The 22021-nt window shown below is 40.8% G+C and overlaps 1 protein-coding gene across 2 annotated transcripts in view; it reads left to right on the forward strand.

Annotated features, from left to right (window-relative positions):
• Window positions 1–19964, forward strand: part of vgll4b (vestigial-like family member 4b) — a 38243-nt gene extending 18279 nt beyond the window's left edge. The window contains exons 1-5 of one of the 2 annotated variants that reach the window (XM_005932297.3): window positions 310–807; window positions 7389–7602; window positions 17082–17343; window positions 17718–17835; window positions 18311–19964. In XM_005932297.3, coding sequence (XP_005932359.1) covers window positions 726–807; window positions 7389–7602; window positions 17082–17343; window positions 17718–17835; window positions 18311–18567 — 933 coding nt within the window. In that variant the 5' untranslated portion in view covers window positions 310–725 and the 3' untranslated portion in view covers window positions 18568–19964. Of the gene's footprint in view, window positions 1–309; window positions 808–7388; window positions 7603–17081; window positions 17344–17717; window positions 17836–18310 lie in introns of those variants that run through there. The other variant, XM_042224950.1, reaches the window with a different exon arrangement.
• Window positions 19965–22021: the final 2057 nt, after the last annotated feature.

Below are 22021 nucleotides of genomic sequence, written 5' to 3' on the forward strand. Positions count from 1 at the left end.
TATATTTTAACATAAAGGTCTTATTTTACTGATAACTGTTAAAATTTAACAAATCATAGATGATATTATGGTGGTTCTAGTATGGAATGGAGGTCAAAGGTCACGATGAGTTTTCTCTATAACTATTCGACTTGTTGAACATGTTGACTGATTTTTACTTAAAAAAAGAAACTATTTTTAGATTGGAAGAAAATGTGTGTGTGTGTGTGTGTGTGTGTGTGTGTGTGTGTGTGTGTGTGTGTGTGTGTGTGTGTCTTTCTCTCTCTCTCCCTCCCGTCGCTCGCTTTCTCTCTGGATGTGTTTGGAGAGGCTGATCTTGTGCGTAAAATATCCCTGATATTTGAGGCGCTCCACGGATTTAGCGAGCATGCCCAGTGCGTCCCTCTCAGCAACAGTGGAAACCGCTGGTGAAGCATAGGAGTCATACCAAGCATAGCCTGCGTGTCAGTGCAGTCGACTTACAGCTGGCTGTGAGGAGAACTGACGCTACTCATATTTTTGTATTATTTTATTTCTTTGCGCTTTGTCACCGCTGCATACTTACCCGTATTTCAAAAAGTAAACTTACTGAGATCACTTTCCACACGGGTTAAATTTTGTTGAGTTTCCACAGAAGTAAAGTTGGAGGCTGGGCCTTTAGCTTTTTTACCGTCGCTTCAGAGGAGAAGGGAGAAAACAAGCTGGTCTTCTTTTTCCCCCCTTTGTTTTTAATTAAAGCCCGATAAATGCTACTAATGAAAATGGACCTGTTGAACTACCAGTACCTGGACAAGATGAACAACAACATTGGCATTCTCTGCTACGAAGGTAAACTAGCGGGTTTGGGCTGTTTGTGGGCGTACGGCTGTTTTTAAACTTCGGAGTGGCGTTACGCTGCGAGCTAACGTTAACGACGTAGCTGGTCGAAGTTTTCTCCTCAGTTTACGCTGCTTCGCTAGTTAGTCGTTTCTTCCCGCAAGCACGGTAGATAAAACGTGCCACTCTGTACACATGAGCATTGATTTAGGTTGTATACGATTTATGAATACAGACTTGAGTAGTGTTTTTCAGCATTTGTTTTTAACCCGATTGTAACGCATTTGACGTAGAGTTGGTGTAAGCTCTCTTTCTATTTTGTCCTTTTCTGAATGGCTGGAAGTGCATTTATTCACTTGTCATATCATTGTTTTTATTATTGAATAAAAATCTAGAAAGAAAAGGCTGAATTAATTGTCTGTAAGTCGTGTGTCCATTTAATGGTCTCTCATAAGACTGACTCTCAGTATTACTAGTTAGCGAGCTCTCTGGTGGTGTCCTATTATTCATGCCGTTTGCATTCAGATGAACGGATGTGTCCAAGATTTTCACATCTTGTTTTGTGGGGTTGACCCCCTACAGCACGCTGTAAGCTGCAGCTGCTAATCTTTGTTTAATTTTACAAGTGCAGAGATTTCTTTCTGTGGGCTGCAAGTCATTTCATGGCATTAAGGTAACTTTTTCATTCAATATTATGTCTTTGTCATGAAATCAGAGAGTAGAAGATTCCAAATCTCTGCAAACTGCCTGACTTTGAAAACGCTCTTGTCTCCTGTCAGGCTTTGTAAGATTATCCTGTCTGTCCGGGGGCTATGTCCAAGTTTTCCCTCTGCCCTGTCGCTGGCCTCTACTGCAGCAACTAGGGTCTAATCCAAGAGTGAAAAAAAGCATGTCCTTGTTTAATTTCACCAGCAGGTCCTCAACTGTCAAGCTGAAGTCAGGTCAAAATGTTCAGTTTATGACATGAACATAAAGTAATATGTTTTATAGATAGAAAGTAAATCTTTGAGACTGGTAGATAACGTGGTGACTGATAATTAGTCCTTATCTTATTTTTTACTATTACAAAAGCAGCAGCAACACAAAGACAACGCATTTTCTTAATAAACTGGTTGGCAGGCTTTTCTTCTCCTGTTTTTAGTCACATTGCTTCTTTCCCCTGCTATTGTGCCTTTCAGCTTGCCTCATCATTTAACATATAATTAACTTGTAATGGAGCTCCTTTTAAATATGCTGTGACTGACACCCATTTTGCACATTTGCACAATGGCATATGATTAAAACAGACGTTAGTTTCTGTTTTTTCTTTGTTGGTGAACCTATGCTACCAGCAGCAGAAGAAAAATTTTTTTTGTTTTTTTTTGCGGTTTGGCATGTGATTAAGGCTTCTGTTGTGTTTTTATCTGTTTCTAATGCTTCTGGGGAAAGGGGAAAAAAGCCTTGGGTTGCTGTAATTCCTGTTTGGCTGTTGCTTGCATTTAGGCACATGACTCTTCAAACTGTTCTCAGAAGCTTGAGCTCACATGCCATTATTGAGAAATGTTGGTGCCATTTCTGCACAGTGCAGGTGTATTAGATAAGCCTGCCACTGGCCCGGGATTTTTGCTAGTCAGAATATGAGCGTTTGTGTCACCACGAAGCTTCACTCTTCACAGCTGTCATCTAACTCTAAATAAAATGACATAAGTAAAGATGGAGATAAAATCTTTGTAGTGGTATTTTTGTGCTTATATATCTGCTGGTTTGGATACAATTTGTGTCTGGAAGCATATCTCTGCACTATTAAGACAATCAGTTTGGTTTTCTTTGTGTTTGTTTGTTTGTGTGTGTGTGTGTGTGTGTGTGTGTGTGTGTGTGTGTGTGTGTGTGTGTGTGTGTGTGTGTGTGTGTGTGTGACACAGAGAGAGAGAGTGTATGGTTTTTAGCTGACTGAGCTAAAATCTGAGCTTCATGATAAGAAAACAAAGCTAAAAGGACACGCTTATCAGTTAAGAGGGGAAAAGGAAAGCCCCTCATGTTCAAACTTGTTGAGCCAAGGAAGGGATAGAAGTGCTTTGTGATATTGTGGGTGTTCTGACTTGTTACTATATGCATGAGCCAAACTACACCACACCTACTTGTATACTGTCCTGTTGTGAAGCTATTACTGCTCCTGTATTATCATTGACATTTAACAACATTTAATGCAGATGGGACATTTGAATACCCTGCCTATAATGCAACTGAATAGCTGCTAAAAAAAAGTAATAATGGATGAACAGCTTGGATAGTCTGCACTAGTGTGACTTTCTAGGTAATCTCAGGTTGAACATTTTGTTTGTTGTGCAGGTAGATATATTGTTTTTACAGACTGTGTAAGTGACAAAGTTTAGTGAATTCTCGCACAAACAAATCAAATCAGCTGTAGTGAATTAGAAAAAAGTTGACATCATTTAGGGTCTTGACTTGGTTCATGGAAAAACAGATTCTGACCTCAAGTTCATTCACCAGGGGTGGTTAATGTGCTATGACGGTGACGTGAACCTACAGTGACATTAATCGTCTTCCTTTCTGGCTTTATGACTTAATTCATCTCAGTTGTGAGTTAAAGAAAAATGTGTGTTCACTCCTGGTTGGACAGATGAACATGTGAAATTTGGAAGTTTATGCCATGTCCTAAATTGTATGCAACTGTGTGCTTCATAACAAATTCCATATAGTAGTCATTCAAATCTGAAGCCCACCAACACTGTAGTTTTGGGGCTGCCATATTGACAAAAACTACAGAGTGATGGCATTTCTAAACTTCCTCAGATATCTTTCTGCTTTATGTTTGTTTATAAAAGAAGCCATAAGAGCATATACAGGAGAAAAACAGTAATGATTTATCTGTGATTGGCCAGAGCTGATTGACAGTGGGCCCACAGCATTGAAATTAGATTGGTTAAACAACGTATTGATTGCGACTGACATTGTTCAACACTTTCCTTCTATGCTCTCCAGCCATGTTCGATGTGCTGCATGTTCAAACTAAATGCATACTAAATACATACATGTGACATACTGGCTGAAGTGGGGATAGGACTTGCCAAAAGAAAACCCCCAAAACTTGATCTATCACCATACTTGCTCATTGGCTGTCGCTTTGCTGCCTGTGGTTGGTTGCTTGTGGACATTCTAGGCTAATGTTGCCTGGATAACTTGTTAATATATTTGCCCCCTTTGCCAATCAGCAATACCATTCACTCTAATTGCTAGTTGCTTCAATCAGTTGCCTTAAAGTTGACAAAACTTGGGACCCATTGCATCGTTGCTTGAAGTTGCTGAATGTCATCGACTTTCTATGATGTTCCTACTTCACTGAACACCCCTTTAGTTTTCAGAAACTTGAAGCTCAGTTGATATGAGTTTTAAACAGTTCCTTAAATGTTTATAAGTAGTCCTTCGACAAGCAGTGGTCACAGCTTTGGCAGCTTCCTGGGGCTGTCACCTAATTAATTGTAAAGAGATTTCAGGGCTCAGTGGTTCAAATGGCTCATTTGGATTTAGAGCAAAATATGAATTTTTGTAAACTGTAAAATGCAGTTGGTGGCAGATCTATGAATTAAAAACAAAGTTAAGCCAAAGCAATTATTTTTACCAATAAAAAAAATAATTCATGATTGACATCATACAACATCATTTTTGTCTAACGTACACAGCAGGCAGCAAAGAAGTGACGCCATGGTGAAGCAACACAGGCAAAGTGAAGGAATTATGTTGTAGAGTTACTGTGAAGGCAGTTACAACTTTGGTGGGTTAAAGAGCCAATAAGAGGGTCACTAGGTCCAGGTTGTTTCTCTAAGTTAGTTAATCTGATGAACTAGAGATAACTAGTTTTGTATTGCTGTTACTTGCAACTTAGACTCTTGACCACTGAAGCACAGCACAAAACATCATCTCATCTCTTTATTTTAACCAAAATATGGAGAATAGAATTTAGAGTTTTAATAAGCAGCAGTCTTTGTATTGATATAGTTGTCTAAAATCTCCCTAACACATCATAGCTGACCTTGAAGCAATCAGCATTTCTGATGCTCAGTAGTTTAGCTAAGAATTAAAACCATGTTGCCAAATAGTACACTGAATCTTTTTTTTAATGTGAGCCATGTAGGGATTTATTCCGATGTGTCATCAATGTGACATGCGACACCTGATTATGCTAAACCACCTACTTGCGCTGTGTTTTTTCCCCCTCTCTTCTGTCTCCATTTTCATATCAGAGGTCAAACAAATCTAACATCGGGTTTAAAAGTTCACGTCAGTCTCATACAGTCCAGGACTTTTGTGGAAGAGCTTTTTTTTGTATTTCCTTTTTAGTATTTAAAGTGTAAAACCTCCATGGACTCGGATAATAAAGGCAGCCAGAGGGCCAAGTTCAATTTACTGAGAAATTCAGCCAAAAATAACTACATAGCTGTTTTGCAGAGAGAAGACATGCTAGGAACCATCTTTTTTTTAAGTATCAGATAGGGGGGAAAGACAGAGCGACGAAGGGGGAGAGAGACGGAAATGAGAGCGATGGAGAGGGAAGCTCGCCTCAGTTTGTAATCCAATCTCATCCTGATCCAAGCTGTTTGAAGTTCTATCAGGAGAAATAGGCTTTGATCATGTGGACCTAATGAACTCAGAGAGCAGAGAGGGGAAAAGACAGAGTGGAGTTTGGCTTCTGGGTTACGGCTCTATTCCCACTAATTGTCTGCTGGTTTAATGTAAATGAAATGTATTTAGTGAACAAATATTTAAACTAATGTACTATAAATAATCACTTCCTATATGTAGATACATATAGGAAGTGTGTAAAAATATATAAAAACTTAATGTGTAAGTACTTCTGCTCTTGTTGTTTCTTTTTGCCTTTTGATTTGAGAATAAATTGCAGAAAATGATTTCATTGCATTGTCCTTCAAATTATCACCAATACAGGTTAGTTTCAGAAGGAAAACTATGCAACCAGTTTCCAGTTTGTTGTATATCCCTAGTTTAAAAAAACACGAATGACTAATGCAGAATTAGTGTGTATTGAAACTGCATTAGGCTGTGAAATCATCTTCTATAACTCATAAGAAAAAGCGGACATAATAAAATTCTCAAAGGCTGCAGTCGTGTCAGATGGTTACACTTGAATGACAACCTAGTATATATTAGTGTGCAATAGCAGTTGTATTGTCGCGCAGGTCAACAGTGTTTGACCTCATACGGTCGAATGTCTTACCACTCGCAGATTCACTCTTTTGTTGAGCACTTTACTCGGTGATAAGCGAGTCCTGGATGCTGATTGGACAGTGTGGTGTCAGTCTCTCTTCCTTTATTGCCATCCCTCTCCCTGCCAAAAAAGATGATGTCACCCTTGTTACCATGGTACACAGTAGCACGAGAAGGAACATGCCAGAGAGAGAGGGTGAGGGGAGGAGCTGCAGCTGTGTTTCATAGGCCATGAAGCTTAACATACATGGAGGAATGGTGGAGGAACAAAGTCTTTTCATAGTCTTTAGGCTGTTTTTGCTGCCGCATTCTGAATGACTCAGTTTTAGTTTAAACTGGCTTTCAACCAGATTTTATGACCTTATTCATCTGAAGAAAAGAAGAATAAATATTTATAAGAATTCAGTTTAATGTCTAATGTCCTGCTACTTAGTACTAATGTGTGTGTGTGTGTGTGTGTGTGTTTTGGGTTTTTCTTTTGGTTCTACAAATGCAGGAAGAATATTTCTCCAAAATCTAATCAATACTGATTGGTTTGTTATACAAAATAATTTGAAATGAAGGATGAACTAACAGTTAGCAAGTGTTTGTAACTAATTCGTTTTTATGTGAGTTGGACTAGGAGTTTTAGTGTAGGCCTTTCAGTGTTGTTTGGGTAAAGTCAGACAGATACATGAGGCAGAAGCAGTGGAAAGTCCCCATGCTGAGACAGAGCCAGTGGTAGTTTTCCTGATTCTCTTGCTCTAAACTCCCACTCACTGACAACTCTGTAGACCTTCTGTACGAGGGATAAGGCTGCAGAGGGAGAAATACTTCCCCCCCACACACAAACATATGCAGAATCCATCCGCAACTATTTCTTTCAAAACATTCCTCACCAGATACTCCTTCTTTTATGCCAGAGGTTTGTGCCTCTCTCAGCAAACTGTATAAGTCAACAAAACCCCAGACACAGCCTGTAACGTTGTCATGCGGTAGACACCTTGTTTTAAAGTGGCAATACAGCAGTCACCTTCTGCTTTTAAATGCTATAATTTAGGCTAATTACTATAATTGACATTTATTTTACAGTAATCTTAGTAAAGCTAACCACGTGAGGTGACCACAGCCGCACAACTGTCACTCTAGTCTCATTTTTGAAAATGACAAAAGTGCAGGCAGCAGTTCTTTTGCGAACTTTCTAAGACACATTCTCCTAATGTTGTATTGCGTTTCACCTGATGTTTTCTTCTTTCAGAGTTTGTGTAGCAGTGGAGCAATCTCAAACTCATTCAGACTTCTAAATGATCGTGTTTTGGAACACGGTGTCAGCAGCACTAATAACCCTCTGTCTTGTCTTTCTTTCCTCCCTTGATGTCTTTCCTCCTCAGGTGAGGCAGCTTTGAGAGGAGACCCCAGACTCCTGTCCCTGTCGTCTTCCTCCTCGTCTTCATCATCGTCCTCCTCATCTTCCTCCTCCAGCCACAGGACGGGTCCTCCTCCCATCAGCCCCACTAAGAGGAAGCTGAGTGGTGATCAGGGGGACAGCGACATGGATGAAAATGAGCACGTGGCAAAGATGAGTCGACTGTTTGCCGCGCAGCTGTGAGTACATATACACATGCAACTGAACAACACACACATTCTAATAAAAAGCTTTATAAACATCTGGAGTTATAATTTCCAGATGCTCACTTTTTTATGAGTATCTGGAAATGAAAATGAACTTGTAGTTTGCTATCAGTGCACATTTCTCTTTCCTGTCCATCTGTCTCTTTCATATACAAACAAACACTGTAGCCAGTGAATAGCCATGTACACTGAACTGTTTTTCATACATGTCCAGAATGCATATTTAGAGCCCTTGGTGCCTTGATCCTTTAAAAGAAGTCAGTTTTTCCTGTCAATGCACGTGTTTCTGCCATCCATGTGTGAAACGGTGCACAGTGGCGCTATCTTAGAAGTCCTAGTTTGGACTCCAGGGTGCTATGCCAGGTTTAGCTCGCTCAACAGTGTTACAAACTCCTTATAGCTGCAGATCTCTGGAAGCTTGGAAACAGGGACTGCACAACAGAACGATTACTCAAGTCGTTCCCGCATTCCCAATACCAGAGATTCCAGAGTCCTGGTTGGTGGTGGTGAAGGACTGCTGGGGCCAGGGGCAGTCGAGTCAGAGTCAGACATGACTGAGTCAGTTATAGGACTCCAGCCATTGCTATTTATTGCAGATGGAGTCAAGGGGTGCTGGGTAGAGCTGTACAGTTTTGCGTGCAGTATGTCAGTATGTCCAGATGCTGGGGGTAGGGGTTGGGGGTGGGGAGCGGAGCGGAGCGGAGCAGAAGTCGAACATATTTTTATAACCACAGCGCTGTCTGCCAAATGACTAGACAAGGGCTGTGCTATGACTTTTGGCTATACTTGTATATAAAATGATCAGTTTGAGAAAAGGAAGAGGGGCAGCAAAATTATATTTTTGCTTCTCATATGAATTAAAATTTAACAGCAGAAAACTACATATTCTATAAAATTAGGAAATATCCAAAGAGTGAGATATTCAAGCCCATTTCTGCCTCATGCAAAAATACAATACAAGTAATATGTGGATTGTTTTTATCCTTCTTGAAGTTTTCAACTGACACAATGGGATGCAGTAGATCATAGGTGTCAAACTCTGGCCATATTCAGTTTTTCAGCAAAACGTGTTTGAGTCCATAAGAAAAGATTCATTCTTATATCTGGAGGAATAAATATATTTCAATAAATATTAACGTTAGCCCGCGACTTTGTTCCAGTTTTGAATTTTCGCCCACTGTGTTTTTGAGTTTGACACCCCTGCAGTAGATGAATGACTGGATATACTGGAAACTGGAAGAAGAGAGAATGGTTACAAGCATTGTTATTATATAGCTAAACTTATATAGTCACACACTTACATGTAGTACATGATGCCACTGGCCCAAACAGGAATATCCCACAAGTGTCTGAGAATAGATGACTTGGAAACCAACAGATTTTAAAGGCAACCCTACAAAATGTTCACGTGTAGATAGATTCTATGGTTGCCCACCACCTGATTTTCATCATCAGCTAGTTTTAGCACCCGGTAGTTGTGAATACAAGTTACCGGAAAAATAAAAAATTTGTGCCACGTTTAGCTTCGCACTGATGCACTTGCTTTTTCTTTTGTTATGACTCCAGAGCATCGCTTTCCTTTACAACTGTGGCCCTTTTACCCCTCCCTAAAAAGCTCAAAGTCATTTCTCGCCATGCTGTGGCAGGTTTAATTCACCTCGAGCCAAGATGAAGAAAAGAGCCCTAGGGCAACAAGAGAGGTAAAACCAGTTCAGCTGTTTGGAAACATTTTGCTTCAGGGAGTCCAACAAGGAAGAGCGAATATAACCTTCAACAAATGAGTTTGTATGTCTGAAAAGTCAGTGAGTAAATAATGTTGATTTTAGGATTACATTAAATAGTTATGATATAATCGAGCAACTCTGGCCAAATAGTTAAAATCGAGTTAAACAAGTTAAAATCTCAAAAAACTTTCTGCAGAAGTATCTCAAATTACTGGCACTGTTTTCCAACACTCCACAGTGCAGGTAAATGGAAAAAATTACACACTGGTGTTTGTGTATTTACTGATATTTGTGAAGCAATAATTGTTTGCAGAACTTATAGCAGCATACAGATAATGTCGTTTTATTGTCATGATTATTTTTATGTATTTATTGTTTGACTTGTGAAGCATGAACAAAACAACAGTAACTGCTCAAGTTGCATATATCCATTTGCCTGTGTGACATTGGCAGGGTTAGACTAGGTTGCATCTGACTTTTGAATTAAGCTGTTCTACTGAGGCCGTGGGTAAGGATCTTTGTTCTTTAATCTTGTGACACATAACAAAGGATTAGCTTGTGAGATTTGACATTTGTGCAGAATCATCATTTTTCCTGTTATTCTGTGGCAGTTGTGTGGGCATTAGGGTTATAGTCTGCAGTAAATCCAACCACTGCTTGTGGTATTATTCTGTTGTCTCTGTTGTTTTTCACTCCACGTGGGACATTATATATGCACTGTGTGGTTAACTTTTGCATGCATCGATACGCAAGTGCTCCTACTTGTGTATCACAAGTTTCGTAAGTCGGTGTTGTGCAGCACAGTAGAACTTATTGTTATATCAGCTTTCAGTTGGTGTCACAGATCCTCGCCACAGCTCCTACGTGCAACCATGTTGTTTGACTAGAATAAGGTTCTGTAAAAATAAAACTGATGCAAATGTCTGTGATGTTTAGGGCTTTTTAGACTGGTCGTTTTACCATGATTATTTCCAAGGCGCAAGCCATAATCCCCGTATTTAATCTCCATTTTAATTATGACCTTGAAGTCATTTGACTCCTGCTGCTGCAGGTTAATCTCTACCTAACAAAAGTCAATTGCTACTTGACTTGCTGCAGCTTGAAGATGGATCCAGGGCCTTTCTAGTTCACAAAGATATATTTTTTTTTTATCCTGGAAACCAAGTTCCCCTCGGGTCATCCCAAATGTGTCTTTTTTTAGTCATCTAATTTGAGGTTTCTCTGAGGGCATTCTTCCCCTGGTAACTGCTGTACGACTTGTTGAAACTTGTATCCAGCATCAGCCAGAAACACTTTCCTCCTAGGTGTAGCTCCCCTCCCTTTCCAAAGAACTTGGAGTGAAGTGGAAAATGATGGGATGTTGCTACAGAGAAAATTGAGCTAAAAATGCTCCTTAAACACCCTCCCCACATGAAAAACGACATGGGGCAGCCAGATTTTTAACATACATTGTTTTCCTTTCAGCTGTGCCATGTAAGGAGATTAATACTGTAATACAGTGCTTTTTCTACTCTTAATAAGTAAAGTACTTTTACACCGCATCCCTTATTCACCAATTCACCTTCACATTCATACAGCACTTTATTTTTTGCCCTTAATGGGGGTTTTTTTTCAATAGAAAAATGAAACTCCACCCAAACCACACACAGAAGCAGTTCCCACGTCTTCTCTATCTGTTGGATTTTCCTGGCTGCTTCTGTCTGTCTGCTTTCTCTTTTTTTGTGTGTGTGTGCACTGATTGCTCAGCTCACTGTTGAGTGTCCCTGCCCATGCAGAAGCTTTTGTGTTCATTCTTTTTTCTGAAAAGTGTGGGTTTTGCTCTCTTTTTGCTCGTATTGCAGCTTTCCTCTGCTTTCCTCTGTGCTGACTTGTCAAGCTCCGTGTATTTGGCCTTCTTTTGTCTTTAAGTTCAGTCATATTTTCTGTGAGCCTCAACACACACAGACACCTGACACCTCCGATTAGGGCGGGGCTATGAAGGGGGGACGCTCAAGTTTCCTCTGTTGGCCAATCACTACGAGCTAAAGTTAGGGGGAGGTGCACAGGCAGTGGTGAGAAAAAGTAAACTCTCTGAACCAGCTGAAGCTTTTATGTTTGTTTTTATGAACATGCATGATAAGTGAATGCATTTTGCTTTTGTCGGCTGCCTGTGTGTTTTAAGAATGTGGCCGTAAGTATGTTTTTCTCAGCAGGCTTATTGTTTTAATAATATCTTCCTTTTTTTGTTGTTGTTGCTGTAAGTCCCAATGAAAACAGACTCTTGCAACACAGAAGGGTTTTTGGCATTCAAAATCCTGAATATTGAAGTCTTAATAGAAATAACTGCCAGTGCTTATATGTCGCCCTAGTCTACATGTATCCATCGATTTGTGCAGGCATGCACATGTGCCGTTGTCTGTGTGTTGTTTATACATGCATGCGTGCTCTCCTACCTGTGATCATCTGAGTGCTTGTGTGTGTGTGTTTCTGTGTGGGGTGAGGTCAGGCAACAGGGGCTACTTTTTCATTTTCTCTGAGTAGTAGGAGGAGCCTTGAACAAAGAAGCCTTATCCTGTCCACTGGAGCCTGCGGGCTGGAAGCTTGCTCCTGCCTGTGTGCCTGCCTGCCACTCTGTAGTTGTAGACTCGCCAGTATGAGAGTCCTTAACAGTTTCATTGCTCCTTGAGACTAAAAGCCACTGACATAGTTTTTGCATTGACTGTAGTTTGGCGAATTTAACTACAGGAAAGTTTATTTTCAGCAGTCAAAATACATTAGACTCATTAGGTACTAGTTTGCTTTTTGTTGTTTTTTTGAAATACCATGAAAATCTGTTGGTTCTGTGAATGCGCCAATAAAACATGAGGACCTTGACTAATGCAAACTATGTGTGGTTAGTCACTGGTTGGAACAGATATTTGCTTTTCATGCACTTGATAATAGTTCTGAATTTCCATTTCTCTTCACTCTGTAGAATTTTAACCACCGATGAAAATCTGAAATGAAAGCCTGAAGATCTGCAGTTGCATTCATGCTACATTATGCTGAAACAGTATACAGTATTACAGTTTACTCCAAATGTACGGCTGTATCTATAGGCACTAAATGCAAAATCCAAGTAAATCACATCGCTGCACAGAATACTGTAGCTTACAGAAACCACAGCTGCTTTCTACTGGGAACTTCATCAGTAAGTTGTTCTCATGGAAGTTTCTCTAGAGGCTATATGGGGAGAAAATAAGAGTGGAAAGAGGCTCTGTCTGTGTGTGTGTGTGTGTGTGTGTGTGTGTGTGTGTGTGTGTGTGTGTGTGTGTGTGTGTGAGTGACTGAGTGAGTGAGTGTGGCTGGTGAAGTCATTGTTACCCTCTTGTTTTACATGAAACTATTTATGTAGCGAGTATGTGAGGAAAGGAGGGGAGATGTGGGTTTTTGTTTTTAGTTGTGTGTGTCTATGTGTCTGTGTGTGTTCACATGTTGTTTTCTTTGCCTTCTTGTTGTGGTTGTTCCCATATCCGATCTGTCCCAGCTTTGATAACAAAGGATTTTCTTCAGTTCTCTGTCTCTGCAGTCAGTTAACTGTCAAAAATGTGCTGTTTCTATCAGTATTTCTGCATGATTGACAATCTGAAGGCTCCAGCACCAGCATGTAGAGAGCAGTGAACAAGCTAGTCTTTGGTTTAGAAATGAAGTGTTATATATCATTTGTTTCAGCAGATATTTGATTAAAGGGCATTTCCTCTGGGCTTTGATCCTAAAGGATGCAGATATTTTTGCTAACTTCCGCTCACACCAGCTACTAAAGACTTCAAACAGCAGAGTAAACGGTGTTGAGATGTTTGTATATTATATATACATAGTCTGAATAAGCTCTGTGGCTCACAGTCTGTGAGTGTGTATGTGTATGTATATCTCTTTTTTGTGGTTTTGTGTAGAACTTGTAGAGCTTGGTTCTGGTTATAACCTGTGGTTAGCCCTTCATCCTCTTCCACTTCTTTTTTTTCTTTTTGTTGTCTTCCCTCTACACCCTGATTCTTCCCAGATGTTTCCTGTGTGTATCTCTCCCGCCCCTCTCTCGTCTTGCTTTTTTTTAAAAATGCATTTATTAAAGAGTTGGATATGAACCTCTGCCCAACCAAAGATTTGTAGGGAGGTTTTCTCTAAAGACCTTGGAACACAATTGTGAGAAAAAGCCTCGAGCTTTTATAGCTTCTGTCTCGCTGCCTCATAGTCAAATATAGCAAATTCACCAAACTGGCAGTCTCATACAGGATTAACCCTGGCACACTTTGAAAAAGAACCCATATTTTTAAAGTTCTTGGTTCATATGTTTCTATTTGTTTTATGTAGTTTACTGTCATGGCTATTAGGGCATGTTAGCTCAAACAGACTTGCTTTTCTAGCCAGCATGAACTAATTACTTGCCTGCCCCCCACCCCACCCCCCAGATCATTCAAACACATGATCGCAGTATGATCTTTAACTTGAGGTTGACTTGCGGGCCGGATGTCATGTGAGTGGTTACTTAAAAGGCTATGCTTAATGATAGATCTGAGTAGTGTAACATTGTTAAAGATATATGAATATATCATTTATGTATTGAGGGTTGGACTCTCTGGGTTTTAAATTAAGGGATCTTTCAGTAGGTGCCCACCACAGTGACTACCACTAATACCAGGCTGCATATAACCTAGCCTGCAGTAAAATACAGCCAGATAGATATTTTCTCTGTATTTCATTTCTCAAACAGATCATTTTGATGTCCTTTACATCATTCCTATTTACAAAGTGAATCAACTGGAAAAAAAGGGATCAGAGACGTTAGAAAAAGATATGACTGAATATTCTCACATATTCTGACTGAGCTCTACGTTTAAAAAGCTTTAGTTTGGTTTTTGTAGTTTGGCCAGTTTATCTAGGAAACGTCACTTTAGCAAACATTTTCTGCCAATTAAGAGGAATCCTGTCATCACACTGCTGGTGGTAAGAGCTCACTTGTTGTTTGTAAACTGCTTTCCTTCATGTTTATTTATACGTTATTGGATTTGGGCTTCCTTTACTCTCTGTTTCCAACCTCACCCCCTTCTTTTTTTAAAAATGCTGTTTGTCTCCCAGTGCCCACTGTAGGGGCCAAGTCTCTGTGTTATTTAGTAATCAAAGGCTGCCCCCCCCCCCTCTCTCTCTCTCTCCCACTTTTAGCTCCCATCTATTCCTCTTGTCCTGGCAGCCTGCTCTCTTTAGCTCTAGCCCTTTTTACCGCTCAGTGGCCATGTTTCATGTGTAGCCCTTGCCATCTACCCTGTCCGTCCTCTCCCTCCTTCCCCAGCTGTGACCTTAATGATAATTAAGAGGTGAGTAAGAGAGACAAAGGCACAGGGTGGGTTTTGAAAGCCTGATCTCTGGCATGAAATGTGGTCCAGGGTTTGGTGGGCAATCAGGCGAGGGGAAGGCGGGGGCGGCGGTGGATTCGACAGCTATTCCATTCATTGGTCAGATTTGTTGATCCCATTCACTGGCTCCTGCAATGGGCCCTCTTGAATGAGGATGTGGGCATGCCTGCTCTTTGGCAGTGATTAAAGTTTGGAACAACTTCCACAACCCAACTCAAGACCCAGCTGCTGGGAAGGGATGAGAGAGCTTTGTTATCTGCTTGGCTCTTAGCTAATCAAGAGATTGTTTATATTTGAAAATAATAGAGAAATTATGCAGGGGGACCTTTCTTTATATTGTCTGATTAAAAGTGGATGTTTCATGTAGTAATAATTTAAACAATTTATTCAGTTGAATAGGCTTTAGTTTTAATTATGACCTGATTTAAAGGGATCAGCTCCAGAATGTATGTTTTTATTTGTACTGTTTAAAAAAAAATGAAGATGAAATGGAGAATTGATGCCACTGTAAAAGAACAAAAAAAGCTTGTTGGTGAGCTGTCGGCCAGGGTTTATGAAAGCGCTGCCAAGTCCTTTCCTTCTTTAACCCTCAGGAAGTTTGCTGCTGATTGTGAGAAAAAGGGGAGGAAAAAGAAGAGAGCGGGTCTCCGTGAATGTAAGCTCTCGGCACAAACGAAGGAAACTACTGACCTCACTCTTTCTTAAAGTCGAGGTCCCGACCATTCACATGCAACTCACCCTTCCCCACCTCTTCTCGGCTCTTCCTCTCCCCCTTTATGTATTCTGTGTAGATTGTTTATTTGTGGAGGACTGTGCCATGGACTCCAGATGCTTGACCCAACAGTCAGGTTGCTTAGTCACATGGATCTACAACTGCTTTCTTGAGCTTGTTTTGCAACTTAAAGGGCTCCTGCAGCCTTTTAACTTGTGTGGGTTAGGAAATGCCCCTGCATAGTATTCGGTGGAGAATGAGGAAGTTATATATAATAATCGATGTTCGCTTGAGTTCAGTATTATTTCTTGCAAATTTAATCAAGCCTGCATGGTTTATGTGTAGCGTATTCTGTGTAGGAATGAGCAAGTCGATGTCTCTATCTGTGAATGGATTATGGAGTTGGAGAGAAAAGGAGAGACAGAGGCGAGTACAGTAAATCTTGCTCCCTGTAGCTGGGCCTCAGTTTGTAAGAGGGGAGTGAACCGCACACACGGACACACACCCACACACCCACACACACAAACAAAAAACACAGAGCAAATCTGATGCAGGGACCAAAACAATTACTAACTTGTTAAACTACAACTCAATGGTCTTTAGTCGCAAACACTTGTCTACATATCAGACATATCACAATCATTATCGTCAGAGCTGGAAGAAAGCCTGTTTTGTTAACCTGTTGTTACTTTAATCCCTTATCCTTATCTGTTTTGCAGTGATTAAAATATGAGCTCACTGCTTGGTGATAACAGTGCTGCTAAATAATTCCCTTTCATATGGAAGGTGCATGGCTAACCTCCTTTTACAAAACTCCATTAATCACTTCATTGTTGTAAGTGTGGACATGGAATAAAATTCAAAGAAAGGATGTTTAGTGACTTTAATTGAATGTTGAGTGACATCAGCCTGCATCTATGCTCCGTTAGTAGTTTTCTTTTCTTTTTTTAAATTATGACTGCAGTAAGTGCAGCTTGCCGAAGAGATGAAGTTGATTTGCTTTGCTGGGGAAACCTCTCAAGAGCTTTGAACTTTGTGCCCATTTGTCCCTCCTGTGTCGAGATAAGTTTGGAGTCTATCCATGTTGGATAAAGTTAGGAGAGTGTTCCTTCCTCCATCTGAGGACAGTGTGTGAGCCTGTGTTGGCACCATATGGTCTTATCAAACCCCACCAGCAATCTGAGAGCTAAGGCTGTGTGTCCATGAGAGTGTGTATTTGTTAGACCAGTATTAATAGCTTTTGCCGTTCCTGCTGACACAGAGCACCATTTACAATTGTCCTTTTATAATCTTTATTTTTTTTCCCCCACGTCACATTCTCCCTGTCTTAGCTGAACTCCTTGTGATCTTTCTGTCTCTTTACTTCTTGGCTTTTTTTTTCTTTGCCCATTCCTTACATCGTTTGTCAACACTCTTTGCACGTCATGTTTACTTTTCATCTCATCCCAAACACCAAATATTGTGTTTTTGATAACCTTGGATCGTTATGTTTAAGCTCCAAATGTCTTCTCTTATCATTTTAATTATGATACTGGCTTCAGAGTCAATTTAGTGCTAGCAGACTCAGAATACACATGAATTAAATAACACTATCCAGTGTGCAGGATGAATAACGTGCGTTTGTTTTTTGGCTACTTGGCTGTTCCTCAGGAAACCTAATGGAGATTATCGCAGCTCTCCTGGCTCCAAGGACCGCAGCAGGAGCCCCATCGAACGTGTGGTGGTGCCGGGTGCTCTGGGAGTGCCGAGCAACCACATGTACAGCCACCCCCATCACCTCCACCTGGCCAGCTTAGCTACCATGGACCAGCCACTGGCACTTACCAAAAACAGCATGGTGGAGTCAGCGCGCAGCAACACAGCAGCTATGGCTACAGTGCTGCACACAGTCAGCACTGTGGAACGCCAGCAGGTAACATACCCGTCCTGTCTTTGGCTCTAATGCGCACCACATTTTTCTTAAATTGTCGAGTGAAACCTCAACTCTGGTAGGTCCCCCACATGATGTGACTAATATGCTTTCATTAACCTGCCTCCTTGGTTGGTGGAAAGTACACATTTCCTATTTGGCTTGTTTGCAAACCATGTTTTAAAATCCTGGTGGTCACTGGATCATTCCTGCTGCCTCAAACTTGAAACGTCTTTTCATTTTCTCCATCTTTTCTGAAAAGTTGCTGTTCTGTTCATTTTGCATTTACTCTGCTTCTTTTAACACGCTTTAGCAAATTGCTGATCGGCAATCATAAGACTGAATTCGACATTTAACACAGACTCTTTGTGTTTCAGAATCGTCCCTCAGTGATCACATGCGCCCCAGCAAACAACCGCAACTGCAACCTGTCTCACTGTACAGTCTCCCACAACGGCTGCTCCAACTTCACCAATAACTACAGGAGAAGCAACAGTGAGTACACGTTTGCAAATGCATTTGCAACAGCAATGCGCACCCCAGAGAGAAAACAGCTCATACTCTCCACGTTCAGATGTAAATGTATTGTAGTAATGCTAGGGTTCTTCTGTTTGTATAACGAAACCGTTGTTATGATAGCGTTTAAACATACTTAATTACAATCTTATCTGTTATCTCTGTACCCACAGAGTCACTCGAGGCCTTGGCCAATAAAACATTTGTTTTCTTTTTCCTTCATGTTTTCTGTGGGTTTTTATGATCCCAGTGAAATCTCTATGATCTCATTGAGGTTAACAGTGAAGTTTAAAATGTTGATTTAAAAAGAAAACCTGCAATAAAAAAGTAAACTCGCATGCACATTAAAACAAATTGCCTGCTGACCATTTCTTTGTATTTTAGTTTTTTTTGTTGTTGTTTTTTTAACTAAAATTGTAACTAAAACCCTTTTTTTCTCTTCTTCTTGCATAAGCCAACACAGTGTGCGACCCTGTGATTGAGGAACATTTCCGTCGCAGCCTTGGGAAAAACTACAAGGAGCCCGAGCCCACCGCCACCAACTCGGTGTCCATCACGGGCTCAGTGGATGACCACTTTGCCAAGGCGCTCGGCGAAACCTGGCTGCAGATCAAAAACAAAGGGAGTCCCTCGTCATCTGGCAGCAGCCCAAACTCCTCCCCTGACAGTCGCATGGTCAATCACAACCACTCCCCTTCTGTCGTCTCCTGAAGGGGGTGGATAGACCCCAGTTTTCCCGATCCTTATCCTGGCTCTAACATCCATGCCCCCATCACTTTGGTCTGTCACCAGCATCCCAGAGGGAATGCTTGTCTGCTGGTCTGCTAAAAATATCTAAAACCCTCAAGCCCGCTCTCTCACTGTGCACTCATAGAGGATCAATCGAGCAATAACAACACAGTCATTTTTCCCATCTGTCCTCTGGTATGCTAATGCCAGACAATCAGTAATGAGTGATGAGGGTTTAGCCTGGAGCTTAGGTGGAGCATGAGCTTGCTCCTTCCAGTCATACATCATCCTGCATGTCAAGCTTGGAGCTGAGCAAGTGTCTGTAGTTATATGTAAATATGGAGAGAACGGAAAAGGAGGTGTTTTAATTATTAATTTTTTTTCTTTTCTTCTTTGTTGTTATTTTTCTTTAACGGTAGTTTTGTGTACTTGCTTCTGCGTTATGCGATGCCCGACGTTTCAAAGGAAAGATGAGCGAGAAACACTTTGGAGAAAATGAACATAAACCACCTGACTGTTCTACCAAAGAAACCTCAGACGCTGATGTTTATCCATGCCCACCTCGGAAACAAAACAACAAAAAGCCATCTTGCAATCACCTCCCTCTGTTTTTATCTTCTTTCATCCTCTCACCTGCCTTCCCCCTCTCCCCCCCCCTCACTTTTCCTCTCTCTCTTCTGTGTATGTGTTCTCGTGGTTTTGTTACTGTATGTGTATACTTTAGTGATCGACTCGGTCTGATTTGCACTACTGCCGTAGAGAGTAAAGGGTGGCATGTCATTTTGCGATGTGGCACTGAACACACTGGGACGGATGAGGCTGACTTTGACACGATGGCATATTATTCCAACTTTTGTTGGAATAGCCATTTTTGCATGCCATTAACTCCTCTCTGAAATCTACCCGTGCACATTTCCACCCCAGCGCTGGTAGAAAAGCGTGAACAAGGTCATTATCCATTATTTATTGAAAGCATTTAGGAAAATGTAAACACGCCTTTATGGCGTTGGGCAGTAGACGCATGACTCACAGCAAGCTTTTGACTTTTGAAACTTCAGTAGTGAAGCTGTTAGCTGAAAACACACACATAGGTGAAAAACAGCCACCAGCACTTCACTAAGGAGTAGTTATATTGAGAGCTGCAAGTATTAATATAAATAAAGAGAAAAGTTATTGGAGGGACTTAAAAATTTACCATCCACCATTAGTCACCAAACCGCTACATCATATTGTGAGAACAAGGTTATAAGTAGGTTGAATTAAACACTAGAATTGCAGCTTGTAGATTTGGTCTAATGTGGCCATAAGATGTGTAAATATGAATGTTTGTATGTGGTTTATACAGATACCTAAAAAGCAAAAGACTCCTTGGTTTGATCCTGGGAGGTATTATATTTTAACATGTCATGCTGCCCGGTCCTCTGGTATCGGCTCTACGCACATCCAGATTCTTATTTAAGCAGCGCTGATTTGTATCGAACAATAAAAACTGTTGGCTTTCAGTTTAAGAGCACAGTCAGGTTAAAAATGAAAAAACCGTCAGCTCCTGTGATGTTCATGGCCATCACAACCGTAATGAGAGGAGATTAGGGTTGAAAACACTGACCGAGTGTGTTGAAGGCTGGGCTTTGCCGAACGACGTGCTTTGATGTGTTTCACGGGCTTAACTGCTGACAGTGATGAGGGGATAGATGACGCTGCACGTCACTTTGTGGTTGAAAGAAAAAAAGTCTGGTTTCTCGACCGGGGGAGAGAAGATTTTTCAGATCTCTTCAAACACACCTTTGTTTTTGTTGTTGTTTTTTTTGGGGGGGGTTTGGTCTCTTTGATCGTGGGTGTAGTAATTATATTTGGCATACACCCTGCTGTCCTTCCCTCCCTCTCCTACACACTGTGGTTTGGTAGATTTCTACAAGGTTTTAAGGGTAAATTAATGCATGTTGTTTTGTTTTTTTGTTTGTTTTTTAATAGCTGGTATCTATTAGTGTTTTTAGCATTTCAAACATAACTTTTATTAGCCTTTTCATTCAGACGTTAGTTGTTACTTCTTTCGTTGTCAGTAACAGACATAGACACTATACACTCACTGCTGGGTCAGTTGTACTCCATATTGTTATTGTTATTATTACAATTTTGTATTTTTTTGTTTTGTTGTTTTCCATTACTAGCAGTATGGTAACAAACATCTATAGTGGGACAGCCTCCGGACAGGCTCTGTTAAATGATGAGAGCAACGTTTCCTAAAATCATCTCAACCCAGCAGGCGATCAGCTCATCCCCGCAGCAGAGTGACGATTGTCTTGGGGTTTAGTTGGGTTTGGGATCCAAAGCTCATTAAGGTTTTCTTAAGATGTTGATCCATCAGTGGTACAGGATGTTACAAACGTCAGCTTGACTGAGCTGAGACACCACACAAACAGCAAAAAGTCAGCGGGGTCTTGTTTTCTCCAAAAGCATCTGAGCATCTAGCCTGTTCAGCTGCCATCTTAAAGTCACCTTGGCAGGCATTGGATGCTTTTGGGAAGCAGGGTTTGTTTACAAGAAGAGTTGGTTCGCGATGGCTCTCAAACATCTTGTTGACGCATAAAAGTGTCTTAAAGTTACGGCACTAAAAAGACGACATTACGGAAATAGCATTGGCAGACCTAGCAGAGAGACGCTAGAGAACAAAACACTTGGCTGATAATTAGTTATCTGAATTTATGGTGTGACGTTTCACCTCGCTCAACCTCCATCAGCTGACTTTTTGTGTTCCGACTTGGTGTCTAGACCTTTTTTTATAAATATATATATAAATACATATTTCTCTCTTTCTTTTCTGAACTCAAACTAGAGTGCTGCAGTCTAAGGAAATGAATTTTACTCTGCAAAGCAACCTGCGCCAAGGTGGCATACATTCCTGCTGTAGGCAACTTTGTACAGGCCTGAATGCATTCGCTATCTTTATATCAACAGGCGGAGCTAATAAGTAGTGAGGGCTACTTGTCCCCATCCCCTCCCAACAACATCTCTCGTGTCTTTGCCCGAATTAAAAGGTGCCCCATTTGCCTTTTTTAAGAAATAAATTGGCCATAGTGAAGAATAAAAGATAAAGAGAGTAAAGGAAGAATTGAATTTTAATTTTTGAGGACATTTAGTGGTCTGATTTAGAGAACTTGGGGTCTTACTAGCAGTCAGTGAAAACATTACTCACCCTGCATTAAAACTACAGATTGACTTAAAGTCTCTGAGCTAAGGCAGATAGGTGGTGAGGTTTTGATTCGTTGGCTTTGTGTAATTTGTGTCAAGAATGGCAAGTACGTACATTAGAGTTCTGTACCGTGTTCGAAAGCGTCTACACATTCCAGTCTCAGCTATCAGAACCTAGAACTAGATGATGGAAGTTCTACAATGTTACCCGAGATTCACATTTAACTGGAGTTCTGTCATGTACTTG

The sequence above is a fragment of the Haplochromis burtoni genome, unplaced genomic scaffold, assembly GCF_018398535.1.
Source record: "Haplochromis burtoni strain Fernald_Lab_line unplaced genomic scaffold, NCSU_Asbu1 Contig_156, whole genome shotgun sequence".
NCBI lineage: Eukaryota > Metazoa > Chordata > Actinopteri > Cichliformes > Cichlidae > Haplochromis > Haplochromis burtoni.